This window comes from Pinus tabuliformis, chromosome 4_2 (genome assembly GCF_031772625.1).
Source record: "Pinus tabuliformis cultivar Carrire ecotype Pingquan chromosome 4_2, CPIR1, whole genome shotgun sequence".
NCBI lineage: Eukaryota > Viridiplantae > Streptophyta > Pinopsida > Pinales > Pinaceae > Pinus > Pinus tabuliformis.
Window position 1 is genome coordinate 675,269,288 of NC_142304.1, and position 22,629 is coordinate 675,291,916.

General features: G+C 39.9%; 1 protein-coding gene across 1 annotated transcript; it reads right to left on the reverse strand.

The window, feature by feature from the left end:
- Positions 1–17,875: 17,875 nt before the first annotated feature.
- Positions 17,876–21,998, reverse strand: LOC149171234 (disease resistance protein Roq1-like). Its single transcript, XM_089424047.1, has 4 exons — positions 21,222–21,998; positions 20,012–21,107; positions 19,615–19,887; positions 17,876–19,454 (listed from the first exon to the last, which is right to left on the reverse strand). Exons 1-4 carry the CDS (start codon positions 21,833–21,835, stop codon positions 18,018–18,020), a joined length of 3,420 nt encoding a protein of 1,139 aa, XP_089280173.1. The 5' UTR covers positions 21,836–21,998; the 3' UTR covers positions 17,876–18,017.
- Between the last annotated feature and the right edge of the window lie 631 nt (positions 21,999–22,629).

Genomic DNA, 22,629 nt, shown 5'->3' on the forward strand with positions numbered 1-22,629 from the left:
TGGATAGTTGTCACCATCCTAACTAATGTTTCTTTCTTCTTACCCTGTAAGACTCTCTGTTCTCCATTATCATCCAAACACTTAATGGCTTTGTCATAGCAGTCCACCTTGTTCCTATGGAGATACAACCAATCCATACCCAAAATCATATTATATGATCCCAACAGTAATACATTCAAATGTGTTGATGTAGGTATACCATTCAACTCAAATGCACAAGCTCTTATCCAATGATGAAATTTCTTCTTTATACCTATAGCCAACTGCACTAACCAAGACTTTTCATTTACTTCTCTATTCAAACCACACTTATCCACCAGGCCAGGATTAACATAACTATAATTATATCGAGGGTCAATCAAAATAGAAACATCTTGATCACAAAACTTACCATCTATCTCGATGATATACACCTGGTGATCTTCCTGCCTATTATCCAACATTGCATAGATCTGAGGAGCACTATGTCCAACATCCCTAATATTTTGTGCCTCCTGGGCACTGTAAATATGTGGTCTACCACCCTGATGTTTTGGACAATCTCTTTGATGATGATCTTTGCCACAAGTCCAACATTGTATGGGCTTCCTATCATCACCCTTGTTCTGCTTAGACCAAATTCTTGTCCTCTATTAGATGCATTGAACTCCTTGTGTAGCGTTGCATTCTCTTTGTTACTTGTTTCCTAAGGCCTTGACTGTTTCTTGTCCCATTTCCCTTTATTCTTATTATTACCTTTCCATTCTAGCTTAGTCTCAGATCTACGCTTTGATTGCTCATAATAATGATTTATCTTCTGTATGGCATCCTCCAATTATCTAGGCTCATCAAACTCACTCATACCCTTAAATGCTATCGAAAACCCACTGATGAATCTCTTAATCATGGCCTTCTCCTCCTTGAGGTAAGGCACATACCTCAATAACTCCAGAAATCTGATAATGTACTCCTCATCATTCATTGATCCCATCTTTATCTCATAAAACTATTTTTCCCTATCATCATAGTACCTCTCTAATAGGTACTTCTTCTTGAATAGTCTCTCGAATTTACTCCAGGTCAACTCCTCCTCATAACTATCTCCGACGCTCTTTACATCTTCCCACCATATATCTTCTTTACCTTTAAGACTGAATGTAGTTATTATGGCCTTCATTTTCTCTGAGTAATCATGTATCCTGAAGAACTTATTCATTCCAAGAAACCATGCTTCTACACCCTGTGATTTCTTCATTTCCCCATCAAAGGTAGGTGGCTTTGCTTTCTTGAACCCATCCGGAAAATATCCCCTATCACTCCTCCTGTAAGGATGATAACGATGATGACCATGATACCTGTTAGAACTAGAACTATAATAGTACCTGTGTCCATCACCTCTCGTGTCTGGTGTATCCAAGAACATGTCATCCCTGATCATGTCATCTTTGTATGACTTGTGCCCACTATGTGATCTCTTACGATATGCCTCATTAGTCTTATCCTCCTGTCCATAGTTGATCTGAAGTAGTCCCTGCCACTGGAATTCTGATAGACTCTAAATAATTACTGCATTGACTTCTAGTTCTTTCTCATGTGCCTACATGATTATGTTTTTATCTACTTTACAACTCCTTATTTCTTCCTTCAAACTCCTCAATGTACCTGCTAGGTTAGAAGAGTTCCCAACACCGCGCTACTCATCTGATTTGTAGGGAGAATCTCTGTAATCTACCATCTTTCTAGTCATCTTTGATCTCTTCTTCCTACAAGGTATATTAGGTTAGCTAAACCATGTACCTTAGTATAGTTCGGGGAGGATATCTCGTTTACAAGACCAACCATATTAGTGAATATATATATATATATATATATATATATATATATATATATATATAAACTCAATTATATCAACATTTATTCATCGTTTAGATCACTATCCAATCATCAATGCATGACCATACCAACCATATGCCATGACCTCATGCACGACAATTATCATCATGCAAATGTATGCATAACTACATATGAACACTGACACACATAACCAATTCATGACCGACATACACTCACAAACAAATATGGTCAACAACGACACCATCAACTTTCATATGTCGACACTAATGTAATCATGACCAACACCATGCATATGAAACAAGCACAAGGACCTATATGAACCGACATGTACATATGATAACACATTCATCCAAGAGGAATGGAAACCAAACATCACCCAAGGAGAACGAAACCATGCTCTGGTACCACTCTGTAACACCCTCTTGCCACATCTACCCAAGTAAATGGGAAACCAGGGTAAACATGTGACGAAGATTTACTATGATATTATTCAACTCCCTATGTATTGGTTACGGAAGTGGAACTGGTAGAACACAGACAACCTGACCTTCTACACCTACAAAAGAACTCCCAGGATCCCTCCAACGCCTTAGTTTCTCCCTTGACATGGGCATGCATGTGACTGGGACCCTCCAGTCGCTCCCACAGCAAGGCATGCACACGATTGGGGACTTTCCAGGTAGTTTTGTGCCAGAAACTTTGGATTTTGTGCCATTTTTTAAGGGCCAAGGCTCATGCCACTACACAGAGCTCCATGAAACTTCCAGAAATGAAAGGTAACCTCAAAAAAATGATACAAATGATAATAATTGAACAAGGACTTGACTGGACCCCTACTAGCCATGACAGGAATTTCATCAAGCATGTCACAAATATACATTCTACAGGTTTAAACAATAGATTTGAACATAGGGGTCTCATACTTATCTGAGAATCACTAAGAATCATTAATTCCTCATTGCAATAACTGAATTACCATCTACTAAGACATATATTCATTGTACATTTAGTGATTAACCAAAACATGATGAGAGCCATATATTATTATTGTCATAAAACTCATTCATAACTAGCATATAACCAACATAAATATCAAGGATATAACAACCATATAAGCCACATATAAACAATTATATTTACCCATAAAATATTAACGAGAAAGAGAGATCTTATTGATGAATGCAAAGGCCAACCAAGTTCGAGACTTCAATGTTCCACCCAACCATAGATTTGTTGAACCAAGTCTCTCTTCAACCAATCACCGCCATGCCATATTCCAAGCATGAATGTGGATTCTAATAGAACAAATCCATCAAAATCAAACCAGGGCTTTCAGAGGCAAAACCACCTCAACCCTCAACCAATGATTCCACCTCATCATCAACATCACTATCCATCACCAGATTGGTCTCTACCCAAGCTATCGAGGGCTCCAAAGCATTTGTTCCAACCAAGGTTCCAGGACTAGTAACTCAACCCATATTTTTGTTCGGCTTTAGAGCGTTTATCCAACCAAGGCTCCAGGACTAGTAAATAAACCCACCAAGGGCTCAAGAGAATTTTTCTAACCAAGGCTCCAAGACTAATAACTCAACCCATGTTGTTACAGGGCTCCAAAGAATTTGTCCAACCAAGGTTCCAGGAACTAATAAGTCAACCCACAACCAAAGGAACATGAGAACCAACCAGGAAGAAAAAGGGAAAGACTTCCAAAACACTATGTCTATCCAAGAAATGTCAAGACTAGGCAAAACCACCATCAATCTAGGAAATCTTCCATGCCAATGATAGATCATGACCAAGAAACAACATGCATATGCCATGCATGCCAAAACTAGTAAGGAAGTCATACATGTAACTAGGTACCTGCAAACAAAACCCATTGTAGCTACTGATCCTGATGTCCTCTTTTTCTATCCTGCTTTTTATTTTCCTTCTTTCTCCAAATCCCAAGTATGACATACTCCTCCAAGAATGCTCCAAGAAACTGTAAGTGTATAAGAGTATGAGAGAGAGAGAATAGAATGAGAGCTCCAAAACTGAACTGATTAAAAGCCTTGAAATGATCCTCATAAACTTTTTTTATTAATGAGGCCTCTATTTTCTCCATTTTCCATTATTTTCCTTCATTTTCCTCCTCACATACAACCTGTGACCTTTCAGCTTCCTTTTCTCCTAATTTCCATTATTTTCTTAAATAAATGTCAATAAATGTCACTTAGCCTTTCCAAAGCCTTAGCAAAGCCTTAGTTATTTCCTTTGCCAATTTCTATAGCCATAATAAACCAAATGAACACCCACACTAGGATAATTTTCACAACATTCAGCTTGGAATACATGTCCCATGACCATGGTTATTATTTTTCCTATATTAACTTTTATTACATGTATTTTTTACGAGGGTTGTTACAGTCAACCATGGCAGTTTGATAGGAAAGTGATACATAATGGAGAGATAAATTGCTACAAGTTTGAAAATGATGGCATCAAACCTAATCTTGTACCATTGAAATAAGAGAGTGCAACTAAAACAATCATCCCAAAAACACTTTTGTTAAGTGGTATATAATTTCTACAACAGGTGGAGAAAGAGGAATTCAGTTATGGCGTAATCTACAAACCAAAGGTAATACTTGTGCACGTTGAAATTGTAAATTTATCTATTGAAATTTAGGAAATGTTGCATGAATTTAATTTTATTGTAGTAGATGATTTTCCAAGAAATTTTCCACCTAAAAGAAGCATAAACCATCACATATATTTGATATCAGGAGCAAGCCTTCCAAATTAGGTTGCATATCAAATGATACCAAAGGAAAATGAAGAAATAGGGAAACAATTTCAATAGTTGTTATATAAAGGGTTGATAAGAGAGAGCTTGAGTCCATGTGTTGTGCCTACATTACTAAGTCCAAAGAAGGATGGAGAGTGGAGGATGTGTATAGATTCCAGAGCAATGAACAAGATCATGATTAGATACAAGTTTCCATTGCCACTGATGGATTATATGATGGATTGTTTGAGTGGAGCAACTTACTTTTCAAAGATTTATCTGAAAAGTGGTTACCATCAAATTATGATCAAAGAAAGGGACGAGTGGAAGACATCTTTCAAGACCAATGGCAGATTGTACGAACGGCTAGTCATTCCATTTAGACTAAAAAGTTCACCCAATACATTCATGTGGTTGATGAACGGAGTCTTGAAAGAGTTCATTGGTAAGTTTGTTATTGTTTACTTAGATGATATTTTAATTTTCAATAAAACTAAAAAAGAGCACCTTAGATATGTGAGATATGTTCAGGATTCATTGCAACAAGAAAAGTTGCTAATTAACATGAAGAAATGTACTTTTATGAAACCTGAGTCAGTATACTTAGGTTTAGTCATTTCAAAATATGGACTAAAAATGGATCCTGAGAAAATAGAGGCAATTGTGTATTGGACTTCACCCAAGAGCATCTTCAAAGTTATAAGTTGTCATGGCTTAGCCAACTTCTATTAGAAGTTTATCAAAAACTTAAGTGGTATTTGTGCACCTAACATAGATACAATTAAGAAGGACAGACAACCATTTTGTTGGACAACAACAACAGAGGAAAGTTTCCAGCTATTGAAGAAGAGGATCACTTAGATACTAGTGTTGAAGTTTCCCAACTTTAATAAGCTTTTCCAAGTAATATGTGATGTCAGTGGGACAACCATTGGAGTTGTACTAAGCCAAGAAGATAAACCTATTTCATATTTCAGCGAGAAGTTAAGTGACTCAAAACATAAATACTCTTCTTATGACAAATAATTCTATGTTGTGGTTCAAGCTTTGAAGCATTGGAGGCACTATTTAATGCCTAAGGAGTTTGTTATGTTCTTTGATAATTTTGCATTACACTATATAATGCATCATCAAAAGTTGAATAAAAAGCATGCCAAGTGGGTTGAATTTATGCAGATTATTGCCTTTGTTATGGAGCATATAAGTGGACGAGCAAACAAGGTAGTTGATGCTTTAAGTAGGAGAAGTTTGATCATGTAAGAGAGTCAAGTGAAACTTTTAGGTTTTGATTATTTAAAGGATTTGTATGAAGTTGATGTTCATTTTCAAGAATCTTTTGATGCATGCAAGAATCGTGTAAACAAAGATAGCAGCCCATGGAAAGAGATCATGTTGCAAGATGGTTTGTTATTAAAGAAAAACTGACTATGTATTCTCAATTGTTCTATGAGAGAGAACTTGATACAAGAAAATCACAATAGAGGGTTGGTAGGACATTTTGGTGTTGATAAGAAACTTGGGCAGCTGAACCATTTTTATTTCTAGCCAAATATGAGAGTGGATGTGTAAAAATATGTGAGTAGGTGTAGGATGTGTTAGCATGCAAAAGGAAAGAGTCAAAATGTTGGACTATATACTGCTTCACATATTCCCTATAGACCATGGGACTCAGTGAGTATAGATTTTGTTTTGGTTTTACTAAAGCCTCAGCGAGGTAATGACTCAATACTTGTAGTTGTGCACAAATTTATGAAAATGGCTCATTTTATTCCATGTTACAAAAATAGTGACGCTACACATGTGGCTAATTTGTTTTTCAATGAGATTGTTTGATTACATGGCTTGTTGAAGAGTATAATTTTTGACAGGGACACAGGGTTTATAGGGCATTTTTGGAGAACCTTATGGAAGAAACTTAGAACCAAGTTAAAATTCAACTCATATTATCATCCACAGTCTAATGGATAGACCGAAGTGGTGAATAGAAGTCTTGGGAACATATTGAGAAGCCTTGTGGGTGGTAAACCCAAGCAATGGGATCATGTATTAGCTCAAGTTGAGTTCACATTTAATGATTCACCAAATAAGAGCACAGGGAAATGCCTATTTCATATTTTGTATGGGATGCATCCTAAGGGAGTTTGTGAACTATGAGATCTAGGCATATTAGAACACACAAGTGTTGAAGGAGAATATTTTGCAGTAGAAATGAGTGAGTTGCATGACCAAGTTAAGAAGAGGTTACAAGTCAACAACTCCAAATAGAAGCAAAATGTATATTTAAAAAGAAGGGAAGTGAACTTTGAAGTAGGAGACATAGCCTTAGCTCACCTAAGAAAGGAGAGATTTCCAGGAAAGAAGTATAATAAAAATAAGATGAAGAAAATAGGTCCTTGCAAGATACTTGGTTAGTTTACTACAAATGCTTAAGAACTAGAGTTTACCTACATGTATAGGTATTTCACCTATTTTCAACGTAACTGATTTGTACCTTTATCTAGTTGGTGAAAAAACCCATCTATATTAAATGCAGACAGTGATGAAGTCAGTGAGCAACAATGGGTAAAACAAATGCCTATGGAAAAAACATTGGAGGCTGAAATGATTTTGGACACAAAGTTGCAAAGCAAATAAGAGGAAAGGAATATTTGGAGTAATTTGTGAAGTGGAAAGGTTGTTCGGTTGAGGATTCTACTTGGATGAGTGTTTCATCTCTACATAAAGTAGGTTATTATGTAGAATACCTTATGATCAGGAGCTCATAAATATTTCTTTCCTGGGGAGCTTCATGCAGGTGCATTATGCGAGCACAAAATTTGATGAAGTCTAGATAAGAGCTTACCAATGTGATGGGATGGTCATGTGGTAATGCTGGGGGGGGGGGGGATTTTTTCTAGGTTTTAACCCTGTACAGAAATTACCTGCAAACCAATTCTTAAAAATAGAAAATATACAATGGAGAGAAACACAAAACAAATACACAGAGAGTTTCCCCTAAATCCCAAAACCAGGACTACCAGATTGATTTTTCATTATATTCCTTTCAATTTTACAACACACACACACACACATATACACACATATATATATATATATATATGTGTGTGTGTGTATGTCAAAGCATTCATAAACCCCAATCCATTAACCCTGGTTTAGAATATAACCATAGTTCCCTTGACTAGATCTACAAGATACCATGGGAAGAAAATCATCATGCCCAAAACCATGTGCAAAACATGCACAAAACCATAGGTAGGTCCACCCACCTAATATAGGGTCCAAAGACAAATTACAGGGTGTTGCCACGGACCCCATGCAGGGGGGCTACTTCCCCCCCACGCATGAGGCTAGTCGTGGAAAGAATATAAAACACACCCAACATTCTCCCACTTGTTGTTTTCTTTCCACAGGATAACTTAGTCATTGGTCTAGCCCTGGAACACCCATTGTTTCTCTACACCAACAAAACTTCTCAGTGCTCACAGACTTCGTCAATGCATCTGCAACATTCTTTGAAGTGTCAACCTTTACCAACAACACCTTTTTGTCCTCAACCATATCCCTCACAAAGTGATACTAAACATTAATGTGCTTTGTTTTTTAATGATAAGTAGGGTTCTTTGCCAATAAAATTTCACTTTGGTTGTCACACTCTATCCTTATAGCTTGCTATACCAACCTCATACTTGAACACAATCTCTGCAACCAAAATGCTTCCTTGCTTGCATGAGTGACTACCATGTATTCTTCCTCTGTAGTTGAAATTGCCACTACAGACTGTTTCTTGCTCATCCAACTGACTGCACCTCCAAATAGGCTAAACACATACCCACTTGTAGATCTTCTCTGATCTAGATCTCCAACCTAGTCTACATCAACAAAGCCTTGGATGTCCAAAACTTTGTCCAATCCTAGTCTTTCTTGGTAGAAAAAACCATAATCACTGGTGCTACGCAAATACCTAAAAATTGGCTTCACTTATATCCAATGCTCCTTTCTTGGTTTTAACATAAACTTGCTCAATACTCCCACTGCATGTGCAATGTATGGTCTAGTAAAGACCATTGCATACATCAGGCTACCAACTACGCTTGCATATGGAACATGTGACATGTCCTCTTCCTCTTCTTGTGTCTGGGACATTGTTTAGCAGATAGCTTCATAGCTACAGGAATAAGAACATTCACCGGTTTACTATCATGCATATTAAACCTCTACAGTATTGTCTCGACATACTTCCTCTGGTTTAAACAGAGCTTCCTCTTTGCCCGATCTCATTTAATTTCCATGCCCAAAATATATTTTGCAGCACCGAGATCCTTCATGTTGAATTTGGAGGACAATTGGGTCTTTAAATCCTGGATAATTTCTTTTTCATTTCCAATCAGCAACATATCATCCACATACAAGACTAGATAATTAACGTGGTCACCAATTAATTTAAAATACACACAAGGATATGATATGCTTCTTTTGAAGCCAAGTCTTTATCTATATGTATCAAATTTCTTATACCACATCCTTGGTGAGTGTTTTAAACCATATAGAGAATTTTTTAACGAGCATACCAATTCTTTCTTACCCTTCACCGCAAAAACTTCAAGTTGCTTCATGTAGATCTCTTCTTCAAGATCCCCATGAATAAATGATGTCTTCACATCCATCTGTTCTACTTCAAAATCAAAAGCAACAACAACAAATAGAAGTAATCTAATAGAAGCTACATTAGCAAGAGGAGAAAAAATATCACCAAAATCAATTCCCGACACTTGGGAATAACCTTTTTCTACCAATCAAGCTTTGTATTTCTCCACCTTGCCTTCTGCATTCATCTTCTTCTTAAACAACCATTTTCTTCCAATGGGTTTCCTTACACTCGACAACTCCACCAAATCCGAAGCCTCTTTTTTGTCCAAAGATTCCATTTCATCAAACATGGCATCTTTCCAAAATTTTCCATCCTCTGAATCTACTGCCTCCCTGACAATTTTGGGATCATCATCAGTAATAGATAAAGAAAATTTTGAACAAAAATAAGACGAAATATGTGTCTCTAGCTGCCTTCTTTCTCGAACTAATCTTCTCACAACTGGAGTTTGTGGCTTTTTATCTTCTAATTCTTATTCTGGTGTAGAGTTTGATTCTTCCTCCTTTAGCTCAAACTCTATCTTCTGAGGTTCCTTTGGTAGGACTTCATGTTTAATAGCATATTTCACCTCTCTAAACACCACATCTCAGTTGAACACAACCTTCCTTGTTTTTGGGTTCCAAAGCTTATAACCTTTTAAACCATCCTTATACCCATTAAAGATGCACCTTTCAGATTTACTATCCAACTTAGTTCTTTTCTCCTTTGAAACATGTACATATGAATCACATCCAAATACCCTCAGATGTGAAAGTGATGGTTTCTTACCATTCCATACCTCATGTGGAAACTTCTCCTCCAATGCTGATGAAGGTGATCTATTAACCAGGTAACATGCAGTATCCACCGCCTCTGCCCAAAACTGTTGTCTTAACCTGACACCACTAATCGTGCTTCTTTCCTTTTCCATAAACGTCATGTTCATTCTTTCTGCAACTTCATTTTGATGAGGTGTGTATGGAGTAGTCGTTTGTCATGTTATACCACACTTATTACATAGCTCTTCAAATTCCTTCTTACAGAACTCTCCACCATTATCTATCCTTGGCACCTTTACCTTCTTTTCTGTCTGTTTTTCAACTAGAGCCTTAAATTCTTTAAACCTATCAAAGACTTTAGATTTATTCCTTAGGAAATATATCCATGTATTCCTTGAGAAGAAATCTATAAATAATGCATAATACACAGACTTACCCAGTGATGGAACCTACACAGGTCCAAACACATCACTATGCACAAGCTTTAATATCCCTTTCACCCTCTTAGCACTAGAGGGGAAACTCACACGATTTGGCTTCCCATATACACAATGTTCATATAAATTGAAATCTAGAGAGAAATTAGACATAACTTCTACCATACCATTACCATGAAGTATTCGAAGGCCCTTCTCTTCAATATGTCCAAGCCTTTGATGCCATAGCATGGTCTTTTCTCCAGAGACCACTAGATTTTCTACTCCACTTTAAGGAACCACAGAACTATTGTACCCATCAATAAAAGTACACCCAGAAGCTTGTAAATAGTTCCAATACGAACTCCCCGCATCAATACCAGTGCTCCCCAAACCATCTTACAGGTATCTTTCTCGAACACTATTTTTACACCTGCATCATCCATCTTGATTACAAAAATCAGATTTATGCTCAATGCAGGAATATGCAGAACACCCGAAAGTGTTCTAATCCTTCCACCTTGCAACCTCATCTTGACTTTTCTACATCTAATGATTCTAGCCTTCCTATCATCCCCTAAGAAGACATCACCACCATCATATTTCTCATATTCACATAACCACTCCCTATGGGGAGTGAAGTGAAAGGATGCACATGAGTAAATAACCCATGCCTCATGATCTACATGTGTACTTGAAGAAGAAGCCAAGTACACATCCCCTCCTTCATATGAGGTGGTTTTTGCCTCTACATAAGGAGCATCATCAGATCCCTTCCCTTTCTTAGGAGATTTAAACCTACTATCCTTTTGAAGCACCCTTCCTTTTCGCATTTCCAGCACACCTTTATAGGTTTTTCATGGAGATTTAGATCTCCCTCTAGATTTAGATCTCCCACTCGAGGACTTATTTTTGTTTCTATTCTGGGACTGTCCTCACATAAACAAAGAATCTCCATTCTAGCCCTTCAGTTTTTTTCATTTCATCTCCTCTGATAGCAAGGATGAGACTATTTCATCAAACTTCAAGGTAGTTGTATTGATAGCTATTGCAACAACCATACTATCCCACGAATCTAGTAGAGAACACAACAAACTGATGCACTTATCATCATCTGAAATTTTAATATCAACAAATAACAATTGACTTACCATAGTTTCAAATGCGTTCAAATTCTTTATCACTAAGTCTCCATCCTTCATCCTCAGGTTATACAACTTTTTCCGTAGGAACGGTTTGTTCACCAGAGACTTAGATTGGTACAAAGTCCCTACCTTTTCCCACAAAGCCTTCACCATAACCTCCCTTGATACATTCAACAATACCAAATCTGAGATACACAGTCGTATTGTGCTCTTTACTTTCCGATCCAACTTCGATGAGTTTTCATCTCACATTGTCATTGGTTTAGTACCCGGATCTACTGCGATCCATTGTTCTTTATCCACCAGTAGATCCTCCATCTTGAGTTTCCACAACTCAAAACTCTGACCATTAAATTTCTCGATCTCTATATTTCCACTGCTTTCCATCTTCTTTCACCGCAAGAATTGATCCCGCAAATCTCCCACTAAACAGGGTCTAACACAGGCCTAAGAAAAAACCCTCAACAACAAAGGCATACCCTTGAAGCTGAAACAACTCTCATACCAAATGTAGGTTTTAACCCTGTACCAAAATTACCTGCAAACAAATTATTAAAAATAGAAAATATATAATGGCGAGAAACACAAAACAAATACACAGATATTTTACCCTGGATCCCAAAATTGGGACTACCAGATTGATTTTTCATTATATTCCTTTCATTGTTACAACACATATATATACATTCTGAAGCATTCATAAACCTCAATCCATTAAGCCTGGATTAGAACATAACCATAGTTCCCTTGACCGGATTTACAAGATACCATGGACAGAAAACCATCATGCCAAAAACCATGTGCAAAACCAAAACCATAGGTAGGTCTGCACGTGAGGTTAGTCATGGAAAGAATATAACACACACCCAACATTTTTGTTAAGAAATTTTAGAAGTTTAATTTAGGAGCGAGTTTTGATTTTTTTTACAAATAAGTTGGAGAAGTTATTTTCTAACGTAAGTTTAGTTTTCAGTTTCCTTATATTGTGGAGAAAGGGAAATGATTCACATTCCATGATTCTTGTTTGTCATAGTTTTTTTCTTTTGGGGGAATAAATAGGAGTGTCTAGAGTCTCTCGAGGGAGAAGAATAGAGGAACTCGTTGTTTCTCTGTGGAACTATAATTTTGAAGTTGTAGACCCACCTGTACTTGCCAATCTGTGTGAATTAGAAGGTATTTTTGTGTGAATGGCGTAAATGAACAACAAATGGCACTGTGAGTTTGTATGGTTTGAGATTGAATCGAAGCCCTATGATTAAACCAAATATATTTTTTCTGATGAATTGATATTAATTTCATTTTTATTCCTGTGTTTTTGATTATTTTGAGAGGTTGAAACTTGTTGAATCGATTTACATTAATAATTTGTACATTATGGCTGCAATTGTTGTGTGATTTGTTCATTTATATTTTGTATTTTTGTTGTATCGGTTTCAAATACCTTGGAGTAATTCTCATTCCTTTTTGGAATAGTGAATGAGTGGATTTTTTCTAGCAAATTGAACACTAGTAAACTGAAATAGAGTACCATATTTTGAATATGGTCAAAACCTCGGTTAGATTGGTTTTTTGATTTTCAAGTTTGAACTCATGTTGCAAACTTCGGTAAAGAAAGGCAAAGTAAATCGTTTACTATATTGAGTAGCAAGTCAGGGACGTTGAGAGTTGGAATGGGAAAGAGCTAAGTCAATTCATCTTCCCCAAAATCATTGTATAGAAATTTGACAGCATACTGCCAAATCATTTTGTAGCAAACAACATTACCAAATCATTATGTAGAGACTACACAGTTAATTAGAAAATGGATGCTACCAAATCATTTCATAGCAATTGTGGGAAAAAAAAGAAAATTATTGGAGGATTGCATTTCGGATTGAAATCTCCTTTTAGCTTGCCCGTTGCACCAATAGGTGGTTGGTAGTTTATTGCTAGTGCGTTTGGTGCGAGGGGGTCACAGGTTCAAACCCCGTGGACCTAAATCGTATGAAATTTTTTAATTGAAAACAAAACAGTTGTTTGGTCAACGCCACCTATCCACGAAGTTTGGAGTTTGGGGTTTTGCTAGCCCACCAACCCATTACCACTTTCCTTTTCCAAACTTAACCGTGACCGCCAACTTGTCTTTGAATCCACCAAAAATAGTCTATACTACCAAGTTATCTCCTACTAGTCACCCTACCATATTTGGCCAAGGTTGATCGATCAACCACATGGTGCCATGTGGCACCTTGTGATTAGGCCACATGGTGCCATGTGGCACCTTGTGATTAGGCCACATGGCGCCCGTGATTGGGCCACTTATTATGCCCAGTGATGCACATGTATCATGCCCTAGTTGGCCCGGAAGATTTGATACTCGTTGACAGAGATTCCATGTGGTGGCTTGTGGGAGTGCCAGGTGGCAGTCTATGAGGCCTACCTGCACAAAACTTTTACTGTTTGACAACAAATTTAGATGGTTATAACTTTCACATACGATGTAGGATTGACATGTCATTCACGCCATTGGATTCAGAGTGCTGAGATCTTTGATTTGAGCTAGGTTTCAGTGAGATTTGAGGACTTTGAAATTTTGGCCTTTTGGGATAGTCTTGGATCAGTTGACCTCATCCTTGCTTGGGGGTAGTATATGCAGTGGATGCCTACAATTGGGTGGAAAGTTTCTCTATCAACAATTGATTTCCTTAGACCAATTTGTTTTAAAGGTAAGTGTTCCATCTCTTTAATGAAATGTTATATAATTCTATTGATTAAGCTTGTTTGTTGTTTATGTATGAAGTTGCATACATAATTGTTGCAAATGTTTTTTTAAATTTGGAATTCCCATATAGTTTATTTCCTCAAGACATACGTTATGCATTTAAAGTTGGATTGTGATGGGCACATCTAATTCAATTCATTTATGCATATTCAATGGCTACATGTTAGATGCCAATATGAAGTAGAGTTTTTAAATAAACCATCAAACTTTTTGATTTTAAATGTTGTTCAAATCCTTTGGCCAAATTTAAGTCCTTTTGTTGATGTTCAAAGTGTTTAAGGATCACCAACCCCCATATGTTGAAATTTGAAGTATTTACATGGAATAAGGCCATCGATCTTTGCTTGTTATGGGTTAATTTCATTATTTATTCCAATTGGGTGATACTTTGAAATTGGTTGATGAGTTTTTTCAAAGTCAGCTTGATGGCCTTGTTCTATTTTTCAAGAGGCTTGACTTTGTATCTTCAAAAGAGGCCTAACGAATAGGGCCAAACTTTTTGAAAGTGTTCAGTGGGAAATTTTTTGAAATGACTCAACATCCTATTTCCTTGTATTGGGTATATCTTTTCAAAGCACCCACGAGTCAATCTTTTGAAATGGCTTAATGATCTATTTCTTCACATTGTGTGGATGTTTTGAAAGAACATAATAGATAATATTTCAAAATGGCTCAATGGTCGAATTCCTCACATTGAGCAAGACAACACTCAATAATCAATCTTTTGAACTGGTTTGATGGCATATTTCCTTCCATTACACTGATCTTACAAGTGCCCCTAATGGGATTTTTATAAATGGCCTAATGGTGTATTTCCTTACAATAGGTAGATAATTCGAAAACACCTATTAGGAAATCATTCAAAATTACACAATGACCTATTTCCTTACATCAAGGAAATGTTTTGGAGGCACTGAATGGGTGATCCTTGTGAATGACCCAATGCCCTATTTCCTTTGTATCATGTCAAACTTTTGAAAGGGCTATAATTCAAGAAAATGGTTGATTGTTTTATGCTATTAAAGTGATTCTTTTAAATGGCCTTAATGGAAACACGAAAAGGGTGTTGTACAAGGTCTTCTATTCAAACAAAGAGGATTAGTTCAAATGTGAATGAATTCACAACCTTCATTGGAAAAAGACAAACATCATACCCCTCTTGAAGTGTGGTGATAGAGGGATATAGTTACATGGAAACCTTGATGTATTCATTGTTATTATGGTGAAGAAAATACTAAACTAATTTTTAATTATGCCAGTTTTTTAAATTTTATATAATCATTATGGAATATATTTAAAATGGTTATATACTAAGATTGAATAAATTTTAATAAAACTAATATAATTCATTTATTTTTGAAAGGTTGTTGGATCTACTTTAGGTGGTTGAAATATAGTTTGTTATCCTCTCCATTGTAGTATAGATCTTACTTGAGGTGAAGGATGAGGTGAGAAATTACATATGTTTAGTTTTTGTTTTTTTAATAAAATTTAATTTTGTTAAATGTTTTTCTGTAAAAGCTATATATTAAACTAATTATATTTTACAAAATTGTTTATTTATATTTATTCATATAAATATAAGTATTAGTGTAAAAGAGATCAAGAGTAAATTTAATTAGTCATCATCAATATTGTTGTCAATTTGGTTAATTAGTTGTAGATGTTTGGTTTGCAAGTACAACAATCTACATAAATGAGAAATATCATTCATGAAAATCTTGTTCTTGCTCACTTAATATTTGATGCCATCTATAAATATCACTATTATTTATAGGATATCATCAATATTAGATTTGAAAATTGTATATATTATTCATTCAATTAATTAATTACTTATATATATGAGTAACCAACTCAAATATGTATTAAGGATTTTGAATATTTAGAATAGAAAATTAATTTAAAAAAAATTAACAAATATATAATAAATTAAAATTAAAAATATATATATATATATATATATATATATTAAAATTGAAATTTATTAAAAGAATAAATAATTGAAATATAAATTAAAGGATTTAAAATTGGAAATTAAAAAATATATGAAAAATTAATTAAAATTAATTATTATATCTTATACCAATAATATTTAAATAACTAAAATATATGATCCAAAAATTTATATTTATCTAATAATATATAAATTGAATAATAATAATAAAATTAAATTTATTAATGAAAAATATTTAGAAAACAAAATTTATATTTATGCGTTGTATTTAAGAAAACATAAATATTAAAAAAATCACTATAAATTCGAATGTTATATGTACCGTAAACTCAAATGTTATTATGGCTCAACATATTTTGCACCAGTATATTTTACTACACAAGATGTAAAATGTAGAGCATTCTGTACATTGTGTAATTCATTTTGCCTGTGATTAATGACACAACGCTCTTTGCGGGGTGTGGCGAGGACCATGGCCATCTGATCTGAAGAAGTTCTCTTATATTATACAACTCGCTGTAGCCTTATTCATTAAAGTTTTCGCTTCCTTCTTCGATGAAGCCATTTCCCAGTCGATGGCGCAGGGACTCGACTACTCCAGCACCCCATTGCAGTTTTGAACAGTGAGACACATAAAGATTCACCAGCGAGCTCAAATGCTGAACATTGGGCGGCATCTGTAAATTGGAACATCCAAACAAGTGAAGCTCCTCCAACGAGCTCAAATGACGAAAATTGGGCAGCATCTGTAAATTGGAACACCCAGACAAGTTAAGCCATTTGAGTCTCGTTAAGTTCCCGACTGAGTCTGGGAGCCCCTGCAGGCTGGTGCAGTTTTCCAAGTTGAGCCTCTGGAGGCCCGTCAGCTGCCCCACCGAGTCTGGGAGCCCCTGCAGGCTGGAGCACCCGCCCAAGTCGAGTTTCTGGAGGCCTGTCAGCTGCCCCACCGAGTCTGGGAGCCCCTGCAGGCTGGAGCACCCGCTTAAGTAGAGATTCTCCAGGCCCATTAGCTGCCCCACCGAGTCTGGGAGCCCCTGCAGGCTGGAGCACCCGCCCAAGTCGAGATTCTCCAGGCCCGTCAGCTCCCCCACCGAGTCTGGGAGCCCCTGCAGGCTGGAGCACCCGCCCAAGTAGAGATTCTCCAGGCCCGTAAGCTGCCCCACCGAGCCTGGGAGCCCCTGCAGGCTGGAGCACCCGCCCAAGTAGAGATTCTCCAGGCCCGTCAGCTGCCCCACCGAGTCTGGGAGCCCCTGCAAGCTGGAGCACCCGCCCAAGTCGAGTCCCTGGAGGCCCGTCAGCTGCCCCACCGAGTCTGGGAGCCCCTGCAGGCTGGAGCACCGGCTCAAGTCGAGTGTCTGGAGGCCCGTCAGCTGCCCCACCGAGTCTGGGAGCCCCTGCAAGCTGAAGCACCTGTGCAAGTTGAGTTTCTGGAGGCCCGTCAGCTGCCCCACCGAGTCTGGGAGCCCCTGCACGCTGGAGCACTGGTGCAAGTTGAGTTTCTGGAGGCCCGTCAGCTGCCCCACCGAGTCTGGGAGCCCCTGCAGGCTGGAGCACCCGCCCAAGTCGAGTGTCTGGAGGCCCCTCAGCTGCCCCACCGAGTCTGGGAGCCCCTGCAGGCTGGAGCACCCGCCCAAGTCCAGTGTCTGGAGGCCCCTCAGCTGCCCCACCGATTCTGGGAGCCCCTGCAGGCTGGAGCACCCGCCCAAGTCGAGTGTCTGGAGGCCCCTCAGCTGCCCCACCGAGTCTGGGAGCCCCTGCAGGCTGGAGCACCCGCCCAAGTCGAGTGTCTGGAGGCCGTCAGCTGCCCCACCGAGTCTGGGAGCCCCTGCAGGCTGGAGCACCCAACCAAGTCGAGTGTCTGGAGGCTCGTCAGCTGCGCCACCGAGTCTGGGAGCCCCTGCAGCCTGGAGTACCCGCCCAAGTCGAGTGTCTGGAGGCCCGTCAGCTGCCCCACCGAGTCTGGGATCCCCTGCAGGCTGGAGCACCCGCCCAAGTCGAGTGTCTGGAGGCCCGTCAGCTGCCCCACCGAGTCTGGGAGCCCCTGCAGGCTGGAGCACCAGCCCAAGTCGAGTTTCTGGAGGCCCGTCAGCTGCCCCACCGAGTCTGGGAGCCCCTGCAGGCTGGAGCACCCGCCCAAGTCGAGTGTCTGGAGGCCCGTCAGCTGCCCCGAGTTTGGGAGCCCCTGCAGGCTGGAGCACCCGCCCAAGTCGAGTGTTTGGAGGTCCGTCAGCTGCCCCACCGAGTCTGGGAGACCCTGCAGCCTAGAGCACCAGTGCAAGTTGAGTGTCTGGAGGCCCGTCAGCTGCCCCACCGAGTTTGGGAGCCCCTGCAGCCTGGAGCACCCGCCCAAGTCGAGTGTATGGAGGCCCGTCAGCTGCCCCACCGAGTCTGGAAGCCCCTGCAGCGTGGAGCACCCGCCCAATTCGAGTGTCTGGAGGCCCGTCAGCTGCCCCACCCAGTCTGGGAGCCCCTGCAGCCTCGAGCACCCGCCCAAGTCGAGTGTCTGGAGGCCCGTCAGCTGCCCCACTGAGTCTGGGAGCCCCTGCAGCCTGGAGCACTCGCCCAAGTCGAGTGTCTGGAGGCCCGTCAGCTGCCCCACCGAGTCTGGGAGCCCCTTCAGGCTGGAGCACCAGCGCAAGTCGAGTTTCTGGAGGCCCGTCAGCTGCCCCACCGAGTCTGGGAGCCCCTGCAGGCTGGAGCACCCGTGCAAGTCGAGTTTCTGGAGGCCCGTCAGCTGCCCCACCGAATCTGGGAGCCCCTGCAGGCTGGAGCACTGGCTCAAGTCGAGTGTCTGGAGGCCCGTCAGCTGCCCCACTGAGTCTGGGAGTCCCTGCAGGCTGGAGCACCCGTGCAAGTTGAGTTTCTGGAGGCCCGTCAGCTGCCCCACCGATTGTGGGAGCCCCTGCAGGCTGGAGCACCGGTGCAAGTTGAGTTTCTGGAGGCCCGTCAGCTGCCCCACCGAGTCTGGGAGCCCCTGCAGGCTGGTGCAGTATTTCAAGTGGAGGCTCTTGAGGCCCGTCAGCTGCCCCGTCGAGTCTGGGAGCTGCTTCAAGCTGGAGCACCCGGAAAAATCGAGTGTCTGGAGGCTCGTCAAGATCCCAACTGAATCCGGAACCTCTGAAAGGGGAGCATCAATATACAATTCCCTCAACTGTAGTGGTGCCTGCAATGTGTACATAAAAACATTAAAGTTGATTTGCCTCTGTAAATGTCACCTATTTGACATCGTGATAAACAAAGACAATTCTTAAATGCAAGCAATTATATTATTTGAAGAGAAATGTAAATCGATGTCTGTCCAAACCAATTAGAATTTATACTACCTGAGATGCATGTTGCCAGAGTGTGTTCAATTCTTCCCCCTTTATGTATAACACTCTTAAATTCCTTGTTGGAATTGTGAAAGATATTGAGGAGATCGGACACTTCTCCCATCGGAGATATATCAGTTGTTGTAACTCCGCTGCACTGAATACGCTTTCAACAAAAGAACCTTCACCCCTAAGCAGTTCCAACCTGCTTAGGTTGCAGTTGACCCTAATGTATTCGAAAAATTGTTCGCTGCCATTTCCATAATCCATGCTAATTCCTCGCACCTGAATTGTTCACTTGGAGCTGTTAAAAACATGATTTTTTTTCTTATAAAATTTCAAAACAAAAAGGCAATTTAGATATGGCAATGCTAATTTGAAAATCCGTGGAGAGCTTCAACATACGTACAGGCGATGAGGGGGAAAGAGTACGAAGAAGATTGACATTTGGTCGCGAAAGCCGAAGCGGATGTTCCTTCTCTGCTACATCTCTGCCGAGATCGCGGAGGTGGTCGTGCATTCTTATACGCTCTTCACTGTCGATCTCTACAAGGCATCTATTCTCTAAGTTACGGAGACCCAGCCATCCGTCCCAGCCAGATCCGTTCCATATTGTGATGGCGGTATCTCTGCTTTCTCCTATAAATAAATAGGCGACGTCTAAAAAGATCTCCTGCTGCTCTTTATCCAGACCATCATAGCTAATTTTAAGCTTGCTATGAATATCATCAGGAAGTATTCTTCTGATTTTGTCTAATTGTCTTTTCCAAATCTCAGAATCTTTTCCACGAATGGCCGCTCCGATGACCTTAAGAGATAAGGGCAATCCATCACAGAAATCCAAAAAATCTTCAACCAGTTGTTCAAATCCCGTCACTGGACAACTCTGGTCAAAGGCATGCGAGCAGAATAGTGCTCTAGACTGTTGCCGGTTAAGGGCTGTTTGGTTGTAAATAGACGCGTCTAGAATTCCCGAGCTTGTAAGTACATCCCTATTGCGAGAAGTGACCAAGATTAAACTACTGGCCTGAATGGTATCTATCACTGGTGAAAACAATGCGCCAAGTTGATCAATATGATCAACATCATCTAAGACTATCAGAGATCGGGGGGAGGATTTGAGATGCTTTCGGAGCTCCTCTATGCCTTCATCGGTGTTGCTTATTGGCACGTCCTTCAAATAAGCCAAGTCTTTGAGAAGTTTTGTCTGCAATGAACTTAAAGAGCTCTTCGTTGCGGTTTCTCTCACATCAGACAAGAAACAATATCGATCATAATTTGATCTGTGTCTGTTGAAGAATTCTTTTGCAAGGGTCGTTTTGCCTACCCCGCCAAGACCCACAATTCCCACAACCCTCATCTTCTGGCTTTGCTGCTGCACCATTCTTTCCACGTCTTCTATTTTTTCAACGAGGCCAGTAGGGTATTTGGCCACATTAAGAGGTGTTTTCCTAGCTTTTCGCCACACTTCTTCCACGACCCCATCAACTAGCTGCCCTTCGTCACTGAACGATGTGCACGATATATTGATTGAGAAACGTCTCCGAAAATATAGTATGATATACCTTATTATTCATTAAATAACTAAGAAAAAAAAGTGGAGAAAGTATGGCGCTTACCCGTAGTATGCGTTCATATCAAAACCGCTTTTATGGGAGACAAGATGGAGAGCATCCCTCCATTTTTCCAGAGTGCTAGAATCATAGCGTGGCTTCTTTTTGTTGGTACGAGGATCCAATGTTGTTTTGCTTTCTAGCAATTGCAGGTCTCGAGCATACCTTCCCTTTTCGCCCAGTAGACACGGAGAGATACAGCGGAGGATACTCTGGACTCCAGCGAGCACTCCATCTCCGCTCCGCGTCCAGCGAAGTTCCGAAGGATCAACATTATGGAAGACGGGAATAATTGTGGACCCGGATTCCACCATTAGTGCGAGCTCGTTAAGACACCAGCTTGATTGAGCATATGTTGGAGAAAATATTGCGACATGCACTGAGGCGGTTCGAATAGCCTCATTGATTTTAGAAGGCATGTCCTCTCCCTTACGCAACTCGGGCTGGTCCAGAAATACTCTTAACCCACGGACAATAAGGCTACGGTAGATATGGCTGGCGAGGCCTTTCTTTGTGTCGGGACCGCGATGGTTCAAAAAAACGTCATAAACCTGGCCAGTGCTGGTGGATGAAGACGAAGAAGAGGCTATGCATGTGATATCCCCGGTATGGTCCGCCATCGGATACAGAAGAAGAAAGAAGCAAGCGAGATCCAAGACGTTTTACAGAGAAGAAAGAAGCAAGCGAGATCCAAGACGTTTTACAGAGATTGGGAATGATCTCACCAGTGCAAGACCACCTAACAGCGAATCGATGAGAACAAATGAAGACACTAATTCAGAGGACTTGTTTTTCGCTGAACGAACCAAGTCGACATAGGCTATATTTCAATTGAATGAAATTTAAGATACTTTTGTTTTATTATTAAATTGTGAAATCAGGAAAGTTGCTGCTAATTTCCTTCGTTCACTGCATTATTGAGGGTTGCGTCACCGACCATATATTCCAGCATCGTTTAGAAGATATGCTGCCCACAGATATGTGGGGCCCAAACTTTATGCAAAAGCAACTGCATCCACTAACCCGAGACATGATTTGATTCCTGAGGTTGATAAATTAATTTATTAAGCAATACAGGTGGCATCCAGCCACATAAGAAGCAAGTGGGAGTCGACGTCCATCACTGTAGATGGTTGGCAGCAGGCCTGGAATTCCTGCATCGTTATTATTAAATTGTGAAATCAGGAAAGTTGCTGCTAATTTCCTTCGTTCACTGCATTATTGAGGGTTGAGTCACCGAACATATATTCCTGCATCGTTATTATTAAATTGTGAAAACAGGAAAGTTGCTGCCAATTTCCTTCGTTCACTGCATTATTGAGGGTTGAGTCACCGACCATATATTCCAGCATCCTTTAGAAGATATGCTGACCACAGATATGTGGGGCCCAACTTTATGCAAAAGCAACTGCAT

Excerpts from the sequence above, each read along its gene's own strand:
- LOC149171234 (XM_089424047.1), bottom strand. The coding sequence starts at position 21,835 with ATGGCGGACCATACCGGGGATATCACATGCATAGCCTCTTCTTCGTCT. Across the intron at positions 19,888-20,011 it reads CTCTTTCCCCCTCATCGCCT|GTGCGAGGAATTAGCATGGA; the intron begins GTACGTATGTTG and ends TGAACAATTCAG. Across the intron at positions 19,455-19,614 it reads TCTGGCAACATGCATCTCAG|GCACCACTACAGTTGAGGGA; the intron begins GTAGTATAAATT and ends TACACATTGCAG.